This window comes from Microtus oregoni, unplaced genomic scaffold (genome assembly GCF_018167655.1).
Source record: "Microtus oregoni isolate MIOR12 unplaced genomic scaffold, Mior012 000013F_ref0000133, whole genome shotgun sequence".
Classification (NCBI taxonomy): Eukaryota; Metazoa; Chordata; class Mammalia; order Rodentia; family Cricetidae; genus Microtus; species Microtus oregoni.
The window spans coordinates 5,415,237-5,431,525 of record NW_024543072.1 but is presented as its reverse complement, the minus strand read 5'-3'; the positions used below and the strand labels follow the sequence as shown (position 1 = coordinate 5,431,525).

Sequence of the window (16,289 nt, the reverse complement as noted above, 5' to 3'; positions counted from 1 at the left end):
TGTTGGGCCCATATGGTCGGTTGCTAGGGAGAGGCAAGCTGGCACTTGGAAGAGGTACTGTACTGATTCAGTTCAGGCAGGTGTTGTACAGACAAAGAGCTGATTTAAAGTGCTATGAGAACATCCATATGGAAGTGACCACAGATGGTAAATATGGATGAGAGAAGGCGAGTGGGCAGGCGGAGCTAAGGGTTGAAGAGACTTCTGATGAGCACTGAGAGACGGGAATCTCAGTCCACCCCTCAGTGTCTGTGCCAGAGACGGAAAATTCTATGCTCGGATTCCTGGGGCAGAGAGCTGAGGCTAAGGATGATGAGAAATTTGCAAAAGAAATACAAAAATCAGCTCATAAGTCACTCAGAATGGGTGACTTATAACCAACAGAAACTTGTTTTTCACTATTTTGGAGGCTGGGGTACTCCAGACCATAGCACCAGAATGGTCTAGTTCAGGAGAGGATTGACTTCCATGTGCCGTTGTGCTGAATTCTATCCATGCTCTTACATGGCAGAAGAAGAAGCAAGTTCCCTGGCTCTTGTTTTACCAAAGGTTAATCATGAATTAGGATTCTTCTCTCATGACCTAATCCTTCCCCCAAAACCTAATACCATGTCCTTGAGATTCAGGATTTTAGCATGAGTTCTGGGGTAGGGCATAAACCTCAGACCATAACACTAAGGAAATTATAATATTTAGGAAAATGGAGAGAGGCTATAGCACTGTTAATTTGTGAAAAATATTTCCAAAGGTTATTTAATAACAAAAGAAAGTACACATGATGCCTTAATCATTTATAAAATTTTATTTCCAAATGTACATATTTGTATATAAAAAAATCTCTGATGTATGTGTATAAGTACAGGTAGAAAATTACAACAAACTGTTATGATACTTATTTCTAGGAGATGGGATTGGGGGTATCTTAACTAAATATAACATTATTAATTATAAAGGAAAAGAAAACTTAAGTTTTCATATCTGTAACTTTCAGATTTTGTGAAGAACTAGAATACTGAAACCTGGCCTAATGACCCCTGCCCCAGAGGAAATACCTCTTGCTCCTCTGTGTTCACGAGCTCTAAAATGTTAAACCGAGTATAACCATGGCGGTGCTCTGAGAGAGTGATTGTTTGCAGGTGGCTGCGGGAACTGTGGCTTGGGGGCCAGCGCCACGGCAGGCAGCTCTTTCTGTCTAGGAACTCACAAACTGGGGTAGGGTTGGCAGAGCCCGAAGAAGCATTTGGAAACCCTACTGGCAACATGTTGGGAACACCAGTCTCGCCTGATCCTAGGACTGCCAGATTTGGGAAGAGATGGTATCTCCACCATGCCAACACCTCTCAGGTGTTCAGGCTCTTTGTGTAGAATCGCTGATATAACAAACTGATACTGCCAACCAGAACTGGTTAAAAGTTGTTTGGTTGGAATATTGTGAAGCTAGCTGCCGTCTACCACAAGCCGGATGGTGGCAGGAGAGCTAACAGCTTGTAAACCTAGCTGAGTTTGATATTTCTGCATCTGCGGATTCAGACAGCTCAGTTCCAGCTAATAAGAGAAAATAATAATTCCTGGAATAAATAGTGTATTTGAAGTAAAGAACATTTGTGACAGAAGACGGGGTCTAGAGGACATAGATTGTCCCATGTGGAGAGTCAGGCACATTTCCTGAGTTGGTTTTTAGAATGACGTCTGTTATGTCTTTATTTTTAATTAAACATGCGTGTGTGTTTGTGTGCATGCACGTATATACACATGAGTACAGGTCGGACAGAGGCCAGGCAGGATTGCATCTCCTGGGGCTGGAGTTATAGGCACTTGGGAACTGCCTGAAGTGGGGTGCTGGAAACTGAACTGGGGTCCTCGCCAAGAGCAGTTAGTTCATGTTCTTAACCACTGAGCCATCCTTTCTGCCTGTGGCATCTTTTTGAAATACTGCTATGTAATAATAAGTCTATAAAGGAATTAGACTCCTTTCGATATGCTACTTTTCAGAAGAGCTTCTAGTCACTTAATGGTCTTTATGAGAAACTAAAAAACTTAATTGATTTTTAACTTTTATGCATCTGTGTAGAGTAATACTAGTTACAGTTAAACATATATGATTCTGTGAGTTTTGTAAGTTATCTTTTATATTCTGTGCTTTTAATTTTTTTTTTTAGTTTTAGCTTTGATTTACAAGCTCATGAGCCTCCTCTTTCTATTAGGGTAAGATGGAGGGTCTTCTGAACCTTAAAAGCATGTAATTTACCTTGGACATGAGCTTCAGTGCTTATTCTGAATGAAGTCCATGTAAAACTGCAGGAATTATGTAGCAAGTCTTTATGAATTGGGACCTTACATGTCATTGACACATTGTGAAGGATTTTCTGTTGACTTTAGTGATGGATGATTCCATTGCTGCCAAGTTCAGCTGGAAGGAGAGTCTTAGAAATCCACACATCAACTCTGGAATCTAGAAACTTCCTAGACCATGATTTTTGAATCAGCAGGGTGGATGCAGTCTGCGCCTGCACAGGGAATGACGTTTTACCAGCTTGCTTCATGGAAGTCTCTGGAACATGACCATAAACACCTGCCCTCCTTGTTGTGTGTTGGCTTTAAAAGCCCCCGATGGTTTGGAGGAGGGTAAGGCCTTGTCTCATAGATCCTTGGTCCAATTTTTGGGAGACCTGGCTGAAAATCCTAGATATTTGATAGTCTGGCTTATTTCTACAGTGTATTAGCACCCTATAAAAGTTACATGTCATTTAGTTCAAGTTTAGAACCCTCTCAAGCTTCAGGGGCAAACCAAATTGAACCTTTTGTGGCTGGAATTCTGTTTACCTTTGGCCAAAGCCTGCTTCCTGATTGTATGTCAGGGAAGCGAGGTGAGCAAGGCTCCTGAGGCTCTGTGGACGTCAATTACCTCTAACCAAACAAAGTTTTGATAGGTTAAAACATGAATGAATCTGAAACACTTGATTAACTTTCTGTCAAAGCACTGTGGGGCCTCCATACAAAAGTGTATAGTTCCAGCTAAAGTGTGTTTGAGTCTTACATTCCTCTAGCTGGAAGAAGTACCTGAGATTATTAACCATAGGTTGGAATTTGGGTCAAGCAACCCCCTTCTGATAGATACGTTAAACAGTTTCTATAAAGATCATTGGCCAGTCCAATTAAATAGACCTTGAGGAGTTGGGGAGGCTTCATGAGTTTGAAAGCATCGTTTTCCATCAGTGACAGACGACAAATGAGCCCCATTTGTGTGGAGTTGTAGACGGCCATTGTCTCTCTGTGTTTTTTTGTCAGAGCACAGGGTCGCAAGACATCCCTTGAGTATGACCGAAGGAGAGCTCACATCTGTACCTCCCTGTGCCTTTCAGATAGAGGAGCTGATGAACGCACTGGAGAAGACCAGACAGGAGCTGGATGCCACCAAAGCGCGCCTTGCCTCGACCCAGCAGTCTCTGGCCGAAAAGGAAGCACACCTGGCCAACCTCCGCCTAGAGAGGAGGAAACAGCTGGAGGAGATCCTGGAGATGAAGTGAGTCGCCATCTTTGCTCCTCTGGTCTTTGTTGCCTCCCTTTGAGGGTAGGGAAAGAGGGAGGGCTGGACACGTGGAGAAGGAGCTCAGAGAAAATTAGTGACTTTTGAGGTGTTGCCTGTTTTTTTCAATTACAGCTTTGGTGTCTCACTGTGCACATTTTTTCAATATCCATTACTTTAAACATGTATAGCCAGCTTCTGAATATGTATGTCTGTGTTTTATGGATGGCACTGGCATTCACAGATCTGTTTGTCACCAAGGTTTGAGGTGGCAGAGAGACTGAGGCCTTGTTCAGCCCAGCAGTAGTCTGAGTGCTGCCTGCAGTCAGCGGGAACGTCCCTGAGGAACTAGGACTCCTCACTCCTGTTTAGTGCCTGGCTAGCACTGACTTTCAGTGCCAAGGACACAGGACTCAGATTTAGCAGACTGATAAAAGACAGGTTGGACTCTCTTCCAACAGGTACACCGTGGTTCAGGTGGAGGGACAGGTAAGTAGCAGGAGACTGTATTGCTTTCATTGCTCCTGTGAATACAGTGGGGCTGGTTGCTGGGAAGCAGTTTTTCCTGTGGCCCCATAACTCACCCACCTATATATACCCAGCTCCTGTTTCGCTTTCCCAATGAAAGATCACCATGGAGGACGATTGGAAGGAGAATTATTAAATGATTTGAATAATAGTTGCAATGTATTTGTTCCTAAAGAACTAGTCAAGAAATTACACTTCTTTAAATGGTTAAATGAAACAATCGAAAGATATAATTTAAATCCTACTTCCTCCCACAATTGTGGCATCTTAAGCCAGTAACACAGACTTTGAAATTGGTGGCTAGGTATGGAAGAGTGACCTCATGGTGACCCAGCAAGTCTTACACATGGTTAACATTAAACCGAGAAAGCTTAGATCATGGAAAATATGGAATGAAATATTTTTGAAGGGTTTAATAATGAGAAGAAAACTTTTATGTCTCTTCAAGTACCTCAGTTTCTCCAAGACCAAAGAACAAGTAAGTTTTTTTCATATAAACTCATATAAAATAGCATTTTGTCTAATAAAAGATGATATAATAAAAACAGATATTATTATACACCATTTAGAAGCCAGGGAACTGAGACTCTGAGAGATTCAAATAATTTGCTTACAGCCACCTGGCCAGGATTAGCGCAAAGCCTGCCATTTCAGCCTCCCTTTCTGCTCCCTCCTTCTTCCGTGGAGCTTTGTGCGCATGGTACCAGGTCTGGAACGTCTGTCTGCCTGAGTCGCTGCAGAAATCCTGCTGCCATTCCCAGAGCTGGGCATGTGGCAGGTGCTCACTGACTGTTGGGCAAACGAGTAGATGAGATGGTGACACGTGTGTCAAACACACCCCACTTCTGTCCCCTTTGTGTGCTGTTGTGTGTGCAGACGGCCTCATGGTTCTCCATGGCTCCCCATATTATACAACATGCGTTATAAGAGCCCCTTCATTCTTGTTTATAAAAAGAGTGTGTACTTGCATAATTTTGAGAAAAGGAGCAATAATGAACTATTCTGGGTTAGGAATGATCAGATCTTGGGTACAATCCTAGTACTTTCACCTGGTAACTGTGGAAGGGAACTACCCTTAACCTTGTTGGCTTCCCCCACCCCGAGATTCCTCCTTTACAGTGTGAGCAGAGAGCTTGACACCCAGAAAATGATATGTGTCTATAAAGCCTTGTCGACCAGTGGACACAATGTCATATGTCTAAGGTGCTTTTTGAGGAGTACAATTTATCTAAAATTGGATTTATTTTTCTAAAACATACAAGCCATTTCCATGTGTATGTTTTCCTACTTAATTTCATGATTTCAGATAGCACCTAGCTAAGGCCTCTTTGGAGAACTGCCACACTATTTCTGAAGTGTTTAATCTGCTGCCACTGCAGAATAAATACAGAATTCTTCTGTTAATTCTGTTGGCCAAAGAAACAAAGTCCTGCTTCATTAAACCCAATGTGAACCCAGTTCATTATTTAACTCACCCAGCAGACCAGCTTCTGGATGCCTCACTTGGGACTAAGGAGACAGGTATGGAACAAGCATCTGAACTAACCGATACATCGCTACGTGGTACTGACTGAGCCCTGTGTAAGCTGCTGAAACAATCAGATGTGCACTACTATGTCTGGTGCTTACTAATCAAGCTATAGTAAAGCTTGGATATTCATTCAGCTGGAACTCATCTTTAAGCAGATCAGCTAACCCCTGGTAGGAAGAGAGTCACCATGCCATACCAGAGGGAAGATGGGTGGGGCCCCGAGTCAAGACAAAGGCATTATTTTCTCGTGACATGATTGTCAAAGTTTTCTCTTCCTTAACATGGAGGGAGTAATGCCTGCCCGGCCTGCTTTATAGAAGTGTGTTAAGGTCAGGGTAGAAATGAAGTACTGGACTGAGATTCATGTAAAATAGCATGTGTGAAAGTACTTTGAAATCTAACGTGGGCTTTTAAGACTGAGAGGTGTGTCTGTTAAATTCATCGCAAAAATCAAGTGGTATGAAGTTTTAGAAGTGGAAGCCAGCTGGATGCACGCTCCCAACTGGTCTAAGGAGACTCCTGTATGCGTAATTGCCGATGAAGGATTTCCCCAGGCCGTGGGAAGCATCATTCTTGTTAGAGACCATGACTTCATAAGGTAGCAGGCCACGTTCTGTGGCAGTGCAGGAGCTCATGTGTCCTCACAATGAGTTGGAATGTTTTCCCACGCACTCTGCCCACTTGTCTTGTTTTCGTTGTTATTGTTATGTTTTCCTTACCCAAAATTGACCCGAGCAGCATCAGCCATAGAAGAGATAACCTTTTATGTATTTGCTATATGATATTTGAATATAATATTGCTCATTTGAGAGAGAGAGAGAGAGAGAGAGAGAGAGAGAGAGAGAGAGGATACACAGAGAAGCAACACGAAACATCTATCATCTGTGGCTTTATAATACAGTCACTGAGAACAGTTTGCTTGTTCTATTACCTCAAGAGTCTCTGGTCCTACTTTAGTAGCCACTTACTTTTGGCTGTTTCAGGTTGTGTTGAAGTGTGTATGTATGTGTGATGTGTGTGGATCCCCTGAGTTGTGAGCCTTCTGACCTGAGTGTTGATAAATGAACTCTGGAAGAATACGAAGGAAGCCCTCTTAATGGCCGAGTCATCTCTTCCGTTCCCAGTTATTTCATTTTTTAAGTGGAGTGTGTGTGTGGTGTGATATCATCTTGAGACCCGTGCGTGTCACACTGACTTGTGTTTTCTCCTGCCATTGTTCTTCAGCGGGCAGAGAGTGTTCTTTTGATTTAGATCTAGATTAGGATTAGAAAGAGAAAGTGCCTGGTTCTTCTGGCTGGAAGTTAACCACATGCTGTAACTTTGCACTTGGGTTTCCTTTGAAAACTTCATATGGGGAACCAATAAGCATTTGTGGAACCAAAGTTTAAAAAAAAAATCATAGTTTCTCTCTGATCCTCTAGAGCAAGGTAGGTGCTAACCTAGTAGAAATAGAAAATCCCCCTTACCTTGTCAAGCTTACACTTTTAGTAAAAGGAGTGACAGAAATGAATGAATAAAGTGTTTTATTATGTAACCTTTAGAGAGGTTTGACACATCACTTATAATGCCATTTCCAAATGGAAGGGCGTTCCAGCTTGGGATACAGAAAGAGAAGAAACAATGTTACATGCCTTCCCACTTTCCTCACCAGTGCAGGAAGTGAAGATAAGTTCATTAGGAGGGAGATCCCCTGAATTTACATGAAGAAATCGTGTTCTTTCCCCAACACTCTCTTAGTTTGATTCTTATTGCTGTGTACCCAAACTGCTGGCCATCGTTCTGATAGCTGTGTATTTCCGTCTAAGAAGACAGTGTTTACCTTTCCCTCTGTGTGAGACTATTGCTCTACTTTATAAATATCCAAAAGCTTTTGCTAAGACATTTTATGATGTTTAATTTTTGTTACATTTGCTCCTACTTAAGAAAGACTTTTATTAAAAGACTATTAAGAACTTTCTAAGTTTGGCTTTACGCACCGCGCAATTACCTTACATTCCAGTAACCAAGCTTGGTCATTTAATTTCTGGCAGGTGAACTTGATATCTGTAGCTAAAAGGAATGAGGACCGTGAGACCCTGACCTGCTTGTGCATTTTCTCAGACAGGCTGGCCTGTCGTAGTAATTTCCCAGGCAGACAGGCAGCTGATACTTTTCATTTATTATAAAATGCTAAGTCACTTCAAGTGCTTTAATAACTACTTGCCAGTCCCATAATTTGAGGTATGTCTTTTAGATTTTTGCTGGCGATTTCCCATACCTGTGTAAAAGTTTTATGTAAACCTCAGCGTTTTAACTCATCTGATGATTTTTGTGGAGTCCATCCTCATTTCCTGGGTTTGGTTAGATTTCAGACGTCTCCTCCAGATAGTTTTCAAGCCTTTGTATACAGTGAGTTTTTTAGTGCATTCCCGTGGGCTATGGCACCCTCTCAAGCTACGACATCTTCTTGTTGGCCCCTTTGATCTGGGATCCTTTCTGAGAGAGCCACTCATTAGGTAAGTGCCCTTCAAAGCAGAGGCAACGTACAGAATATGATAAAATCAATTTCTTCTTTACCTCATGCCATCATGAGAAAAGACAAATCACATTTCTTCAGGGAGGAATTCTAAGTGCCTGGCAATTTGCACAGGATAAATGGAGTCTGGGAGAGGAGTTCTGAAGGCAGCCATTACTTCAAATTGATAAACTTGGTTGTAAGGGGGCTCTACTATTTCCCAGAGGCGTCTCGGGAATTGAATGGGATCCTCATTCATGAGAAGTAATCTCAAGCTTGTAAGTGTGCATTATTTTGTCATTAATTCATTCGTGACACTTAGGATGTGGTCATCATATCTTCAAATTTTAATTTTATTCAATAAAGAATTTTCTTTTAAATTGCAGTGTAGCTTTTTCTCTCAAAATACTTTATTGATAAAACCGCAAAGTCCAGCTTAAAATATATTAGTATTAAGGCCACATGTCTAGAATGTCCTAGAATGTCTGCCCAGGTTTGAAAGGCATTTGTGTTAGATGGGACTTTTGGGAAGCTGTTGTAGCTACATAGTTACACGTGGAGATTAAAGATGGTAAGCACAGAAGGAGGGAATAGATGTTATGGAGGATGGCTTGTTCAGCGTGGATTTTGATTTGTACTACAGGCAATGGCATTGGTACAGTTAGTTGTCATTCACAAGTTCTGCTTCCCACTCTTAATTCTGAGATTGGTAGCTTAATGCCCATAGCAGAAGACAAAACATTTGCTGCATATAAAACTTATAGTGGAGAAATAAAATTTAACTGTAAAGAAAATAACCTTTCAAGAGTGGAATGTTCTAGTTAGCTTCCAACACAAGGAACAGAAAACTCGTACAAGTAGCAACTTCTGTCTTGAAGCTTTGCCACTCGAAGCATTTGGCCACCACCTTATGGTGCTGAAATCCTGGCCTCATTTCCAAGTGTCCAAGCCATGTTCCAGCCAGCAGAAGGGAGGGAAATGAAAGGAACCTCCCTGGCCTCGAAGTTATGCGTATCTGCCACCGACATCTGAGTCAGTTAACAGCTCATTCGAGAAAGAGTTGCTGAGCATCTGCTTTGTATAAGGGCCGCTCTGAGCGCTGGGCACTCTTCTAGGTGCTATTTTAAGGTATAGAAAATACTCCTGACAAAGGTTCCATTCATAGACCCAATACTGTACATGCTCTGGTGTGGGAAGGAGTGGCTCACTAGCCAATTTTAAGTCACACGGTCACACATGTTACCTACAAAGCAGGAAGATACAGCCTTTATGTGGCTAGATCTATGAACAGCTAACACCGTGGAAGGCAAATCAACAAGTACAGGAAAGCAGTACTGGGAGAACTTGGAATTCTTTACAGAATAGGAAAAAAATAGACCAGCTGGTAAGCCGCCATACCACATTGCACGTTCACTTCAAATAGATTATTCCTTACCCATACTGTTTCTATCTGTCCGTGTGTGTGTGTGTCTGTCTGTCTCTCTCTCTCTCTCTCTCTCTCTCTCTCTCTCTCTCTCTCTCTCTCTCTCTCTCTCTGTGTGTGTGTGTGTGTGTGTGTGTGTTGTCTGTTGAGGGACACAATGTGATTTCAAAGTCTCCTTCAAGCACAATCCACATATTCATAAAATGACCTGGAACAATGGATCAATCCAGAATTGCCAGAATCTTTCTTTTTCCTGTGATAAATGCAGTTCAGAATGCATTTATCTAAAGAGTTCCTCCATAACACTCTTCAGATATGAAATAAATGAACAAAGCAGAAATGATGATCAATAATCAATATAGAGGAAAACTTTGAAATGGATTAAATTGTATGCCATAGAGAATCAAGACCTTCCTTAATTCCCACAAAGAGGCATGTGCTATTTGATTAAAATGCCTTCAGAGACTCAAACAAATCCAGGCAGAAATACTGTTCTGTGCTTCAGGCTGTGAGGTTAAACCTAGCAAGATATATTTATGTGATGTTATTGACATGTCACATGAATCACTGCTGTCCCCTGCCAGGTAGTCAGTGTGATGGTTTCTGGCCTACTGTTACAAACATGGAGGATTTGGGATGGGAACTCAAGTTCAAGCATACTCAGTACTATGCATAGGATGTTAGCTACTGTATGCACAGTTCTCTAGCCTATGGATGCAGGGACCAGTGTCCATTAAATGGGGAGCAGTGGGGAGATATGACAGGAGAGCAGGGCAACAGGGTGGGGTGATGGGAATGAGGGGGACGGGAAGGGAGCGAATGAAGGGGACCTTGAAAGTCAGCTCCTTATCTTAAAACAAAATAAGGGGCACCCTGTCTTTTGGCTGGAAACACGAAGTAGATATATAGTTTTAATAGTGAAAAGTGTCAATCAAAAGGGCCATTGGCCTGGTGGTTTTTAATGGAAATACAAACATTTTCTGAGTTAGAGGAGTGTAGGCTTTCAGCTTAAATAATCACAATCAGCAGTTAAATAATCCACATGCTTGGGAAATGTGGAACTTAAGTAATTCCAAGCACCGTACCTCATGTTATCTCTATCCTTACAACAGTCTGTGGGGCTTAGGAAAGGTCACCATTTAAAAAGAAGGAGACTTATGGGGGTCTTCCAGCCTCTCCTAAAAAGGCAGAGCAAAGAGGGACATGTGGCATTTTTTTCCAGTTAAGAGCAGCATCGTATTGGCAGGAGTCTGAGTGGTTGAGTTAAAAACTTATAGGAGATGCTGCCAGCTATAACCCCACAAGGAAAACACAGGACAGGGGCATCACGCAGAAGCAGAGGGACCAGAAGCACTGCTGCCATGGACTTGGATACCAGGGCCAGCCCCAGCACTCTGCTGCATCTACCCATCTGTGAGCTGGGCTTTGGACTCAGATGATCTCATTGAGATGCTGTGATTCTCTGACACCGTTGCTTTCCGTCTGGTTTGATTTTACCTCTCTGGAATGTTTGACAAGGTCTGGAGACAGTTTTGGCTGTCAGGTGAAAGGAAGCTTTTGCTGGCATAGACCATCTACTTGAAGGTAGAGACCAGGAATTTGTTCAGCAAGGCTTGGGATAGTCCCCAACTCAAGACACTCATGATACTGAGCCCGAGAGACCCACGAGCAGCCTCTTGGCTTAAAGACTGGTATTTCATAAAGTAGGGAAAGGGAAAACTTTCCAGGGTCTGATATCTGATTCTGTTTGATATACAGTGGATATAAATGCCACAGGGCATTTGTTCTACCCAGGATCATGATCAGGCCCAGACGGTGTGGTGGTGTGGAAGCTTGGGTAGTGAATTTGACCTCCTGATTCTGGCTTGCCATCTTAGTATTGTAGAATAGCTCACCATGTTACCCAGCCAAGCCTTCAGAGACTGAACTCCCTATGTTGTCTGCAGCCTGGATGGGGTCTAGAAGACCTGCCTATTAATGCCTGCTATTCTATAGATTGCACAGTCTTTTCTAGCTTCAGGATTCTATGATTCTATTGTTCTTTAATCTGTGCCTGTCTTTGGCCTTCCATTTCTCCAACTGTGGGGTAAGGTAAGGAACTGGACAATTCTCAAGACTTAGGCCAACTCTATGATTGCTACAGCACCCTCCTTACCCACGTTTCTTCCTCTCTTTCACTTGATATCTCTGAGATATCATTTTGGTCCTTTCCTAAGGAATCTTTTTAGCCATGTTTGCTTAGAAGAGAAGAAAACTGAGAACACTGAGGCTAGAATGCAGGTCAGTGGATGATCTGAGGGTACCAAAAGGAGAGACTGCTGCCCACATGGATGCCCCTGACCAGATACTGGGAAAGCCGCAGCCCTAAGCGTGTAGCGAGAGAGTGGGCATCAGCGTCCATGTCCTTACTAGAAAGAGGTATAACAGTAGGCTTCAGGCCTGTGAAGATGTTTGTAGAGGAGAACATCTGGAGGAGGAGGCTTTAAAAGCTCTTGGTCCCCGCTAAGCATTCAACAACATGCTGAAGAGGATGATGTGATACCATGATGTACCATGACTCTCCTGGGTATGCGGCTGATTCAGCAAGTCTCCTGCTCTTCTTTTCCATTCAGTCTCCTACTCCTCATCCCCCTCTTCTTCATATTCTTTGCTTTATTTCCCTTGTCTTTTCTTCTCTTTCCAAGTGCTTTTCTGGGTCCCCCACAGTTCAACAGATTTTCTAAATTTCTCCAACATAATACTTGTCTTGTGAGACTCAGGTTTTGACTGTTGGGCCGGGCAGGCAGCACACCAAACATGTGGAAAGAGAAGGACTGGATGGGAGGATTGCTAGGAACAGAGAATAGCTGAACCTGACACTTTTGTGTCTGCTAAATGTATTTGCCGTTTAGTTCCCCAGAATAAAGAGAAAGCCAAGCCTTCCATCAAGTCCAGCCCAAGTCTCTTGTTTATGACAGAGTTTGGGAACCAGCAGATTATATAAATTGAACTGAAGCATTTGGCATGATCTTCAGGCTAAACCAATATTCTTGCAATCTTAATTCCAAGCTGGAGGAGGATCAGGCCCACTGTTCTTAGGTCACATGCTTCACATGCTTGAGCGACTTGGAGAGTGTGCACAGTGATGCCAGCACAGAGTTGTGATAACTGTTAAATTGCTTTCTTTCTGTTCAGTTTTCAAACTGCATTCTGTGTCCCATTCTCCAAGCCTTGAGTTTGGGACTGTTTTCTTGGTTATGCCTCTGAGAAGTTTTCTTGGAAAAGAAAAGAAAAAGTTCCCTTAGACACTTGTGGAAGGCCCGCATGAGCTGATGCTGTGTCTGAAAGTCACCAATGGTGGTGCTTGCTCTCCAGCTGTTTCTACCTGTTTTTCTTCTAGAAACCAGCCCTGTGTGGAGTTGTACTTGACTCCCTTGCTACTGGGATCTAGGCATACCAAGAAGCACTGGCCTTGGGAGGGTGAGAAGAGAAAGCTTTGCTTGTCCCTTGCTTCGAGGCACATCCCTGGCAGCAGGGTTTCTCTCTCTGGCTGCAGGTCCTTTCACCAGCATGCATCCGTGCTTCTAGATGTGGGGGGTTGGCGGTTGACACACAGCTTCCTTTGCGCCTCAGCCTGCCCATGGCAATGGCTGCCTACTGTTGCTAGTTTCTCAATGCTCCAGCATCTCTGTCTTCAGTTTTACTGTCACTATCTACTTCTCCTTCACTGATGTCTGCTCACTGGAGACATGGTGAGTTCTGTTTCCTCTGGGATCCAGAGGGACACAGTGCAGAAAGCTGTGCTATCACGGTCAAGTATGTGAAATCTGTTAGAATGATTTTGAAAGAGTTATATTTTGAGCTGGCTAGTAGTGCCACATTCCTTTAATCCCAGCAGAGGCAGAGACAGGTGGATCTCTATGAGTTTGAGGCTAGCCTGGTCTACAGAGCAAGTTTCAAAACAGCTAGGCTACCCAGAAAAACACTGTCAAAAAAAACAAAACAAGGTTTATATTTCTCATATTAAATAATTTGGAGAAGACAAACAGATTGCTTAGTGCTCAAGTCAGAACTTTAAAACAAAAAATTATTGTTTCCTAAGATGAATAGTTTCAAATTATCCTTCTGCATGAATGAGTGCTGCAGCCCCTGCCTGGGAAAAGTCTTCATCTGAGGTTCCGAGTGTCATCTTCTGTCATCAGTAGTGAAGGGGGCACCTGCTCTGCAGTGTCCAGGGCAAATCCTCCTTTGTTCTGTCGCCCTTCGGGAATAGTTTGTCTAAAAGGGAGAAGTTCTTGAGGTGGAATGAAAGAGAACATTTTAGAGGTGTGGTGTTCTTCCAGTGAAGCTGAGGGCATGCTTGGTTCCCAGGAAAGCATTTGGTGTCAGTTCCTACAATGTAGGCCACTGCACTGCAGCACAGGCTAAGCTTTCGTCAGTGGCTCTGTCATTGTGAAGCCACTGGCTTATCCATGCAGGTATTCACACAGGGCAGTCGGTTATTTCTTTAGAGACTAAACAAATATTTATTGAATATCTGCTCAACAGTTTAATGTCTAATCGAAGAATAATACGAATTACCTCATGGATAAACTTGCACCAGAGGAGAAGTCTGTAGGGTTGTAAGAATATCATGCAGACGTACCTTTGTGTGATGTGTTAAGTAAACAGAAAAGCAGGTGGGGAGACAGAGCTAATCGAGGGCAGTGGATATGTTTCAAGATAAGAGTGCTTGCCTTTGCAAAGGTCTAGTGGCATAAGGGACTCTCTGGTTCCATTATCCCAAGAGCCTGGTGAGGTCATGGCTCATCCCAACAGGAGACTCTTGTCACCCTCCCCATTACCTACATGCTGTGTTTCTGCAGCAACCATTTCCTCACAGTCCTAAGCTCCCCCCTACAGGCTCACATTCGCTGAGAAGGCCTTTTGTTATGGTGAAATCAACTGTCTGTTTGGAAAGTTGAATCTCGCAAATGCGTAGAACTCAAAGAGAGTTCCTGCTAAGTCAGACATTGTTAAGTCTCACCCTGCCCTTCTGTGTGCCCAAGCCCCTGAGTAAGGCAGAGCTATTGGCCTGGTATTGATAAGATGGAACTTGTCTTCTGCCAGAGGGAGAAGACACCTCTGTGGGACGGAGGTGAGTGTTTCTGTGTGAAACATCTCTTTCCTAATTGGTGGCCCAATGGGCTTGAATGAATTGCCGCTAAATCTTTTCTCTAATGTCGGTTACACCTAAAATCAAAATGAGCTCCTATATGGCCTCTGTCTGACTTTAGCGATTGTTTTATTGCCAACCCCCACCCCATGGCTAGATTATTTTGAAGTAAATACCAGACATTATATCATTTTAGTCATAAATACTTGAGTGTAAATGTTATTTTTTCAGATAAACATTTGTACAACAAATTACAAACGCTTTCATGTGGAGAAAAATTCTAACGAAGGCCTTTCTCCATAATGTTAGAATTATTATGTGACCGAATGTACAAATCATCTACCGTTTTAGGATGTTCCAGAGTAACAAAAAGGAGCATTTGATATCTCCTGTGGACGAGCTGAAGATTTATACCACAGGATTCATTCCTTAGCCTGTGACTCTGTTCTCCTTGGGCTTATACTTAAACAGTGTTCTCGAATTGACATATAGCAACCTCTTCCTATACCCAGTGATGGTTCTGTGCATGCCTGTGGAAGGGAAGGCCTTTTATTGATACTTGATTTATATTTTATTTTGTTTTATTTCTGCTCCTTGACTAAGTGTTAATAACAGAATTTTGAAAAGATTGTATGATGTGGGATTCCCCTCTGTATGTTGTGAATACCTTTGGTTAATAAAGAAATTGTCTTGGCCTGTATAGGGCAAAAGAATAGAGCTAGGTGGGGAAAACTAAACTGAATGCTGGGAGAAGGAAGGCGGAGTTTAGGGAGAAGCCCTGTAGCCCTGCCAGAGCCAGATGGAACATTGGCCAGTAAGCCACAGCCACATGACAATGCACAGATTACTGGAAATGGGTTAAATTAAGATATGAGAGTTAGCTAATAAGAACCTAGAGCTATTGGCCAAACAGTATTGCAAGTAATACAATTTCTGTGTGGTTGAATCTGAGCTGCCCAGCGGCCGAAACCATCAAGCACTCTTGTTACAACATGTGTACATTAAATATGTGGTTGGTACCATTCTTTACACTCAAGGATTAATGAAGAGAATGATCATTAATGTAGAGAATGAGATCAAGATTGTACCCATACGATACTGATATTAAGCTTTTGAATCAAGCAAGATCTGAATGTACCTACTCAGCATCTTCCTTTGTTTCTTATCAATGATCACAGAGACATCACATTAACTTGGAAGTCATTCATCAGTTGTGGAGCAGTGACTAGGACCCAGTGACATCACGTTAACTAGGAAGCTGTTCATCAGTTGTGGAGCAAAGACTAGGAACCTCCTACTACACTAGATGTTGATGCAGAGGGATGTCATTTTTGCTTGTTGGGAGTATACACTAGTCTTGATTATTGTAGGTCCAACCTTGGTAACACTTCGATGACTTGAGAGGTCATGGAGTGGTTTTCATATCCATATAACCCATAGATAGGTAATCATGTGGTTTATTTTAGCTGATCCAGACTCGGTGGCAGGGCGGAGGGCAGAGGGGGGTCAGCTTTCAAATCCAATTACTGTAGAGGAGAATGGCTCCTGAAAGTATTACAGATGGGTCAAGAACTTGGAATCATTGTACTCAGTGCTGCAGCAGAGTTAAAGAGAAGGAGCTGGAGAGATGCCTCAGGGGGTTAGAGCAGTGGG

General features: G+C 42.8%; 1 protein-coding gene across 8 annotated transcripts in view; it reads left to right on the top strand.

Annotated features, from left to right (window-relative positions):
- The window catches only part of Erc2 (ELKS/RAB6-interacting/CAST family member 2), an 892,417-nt gene that overhangs the window by 542,269 nt on the left and 333,859 nt on the right, over positions 1 to 16,289 (top strand). For all 8 annotated transcript variants that reach the window (XM_041662605.1, XM_041662600.1, XM_041662604.1 and 5 more), the window contains one exon: positions 3,363 to 3,523. In XM_041662605.1, coding sequence (XP_041518539.1) covers positions 3,363 to 3,523 — 161 coding nt within the window. The remainder of the gene's footprint in view (positions 1 to 3,362; positions 3,524 to 16,289) is intronic.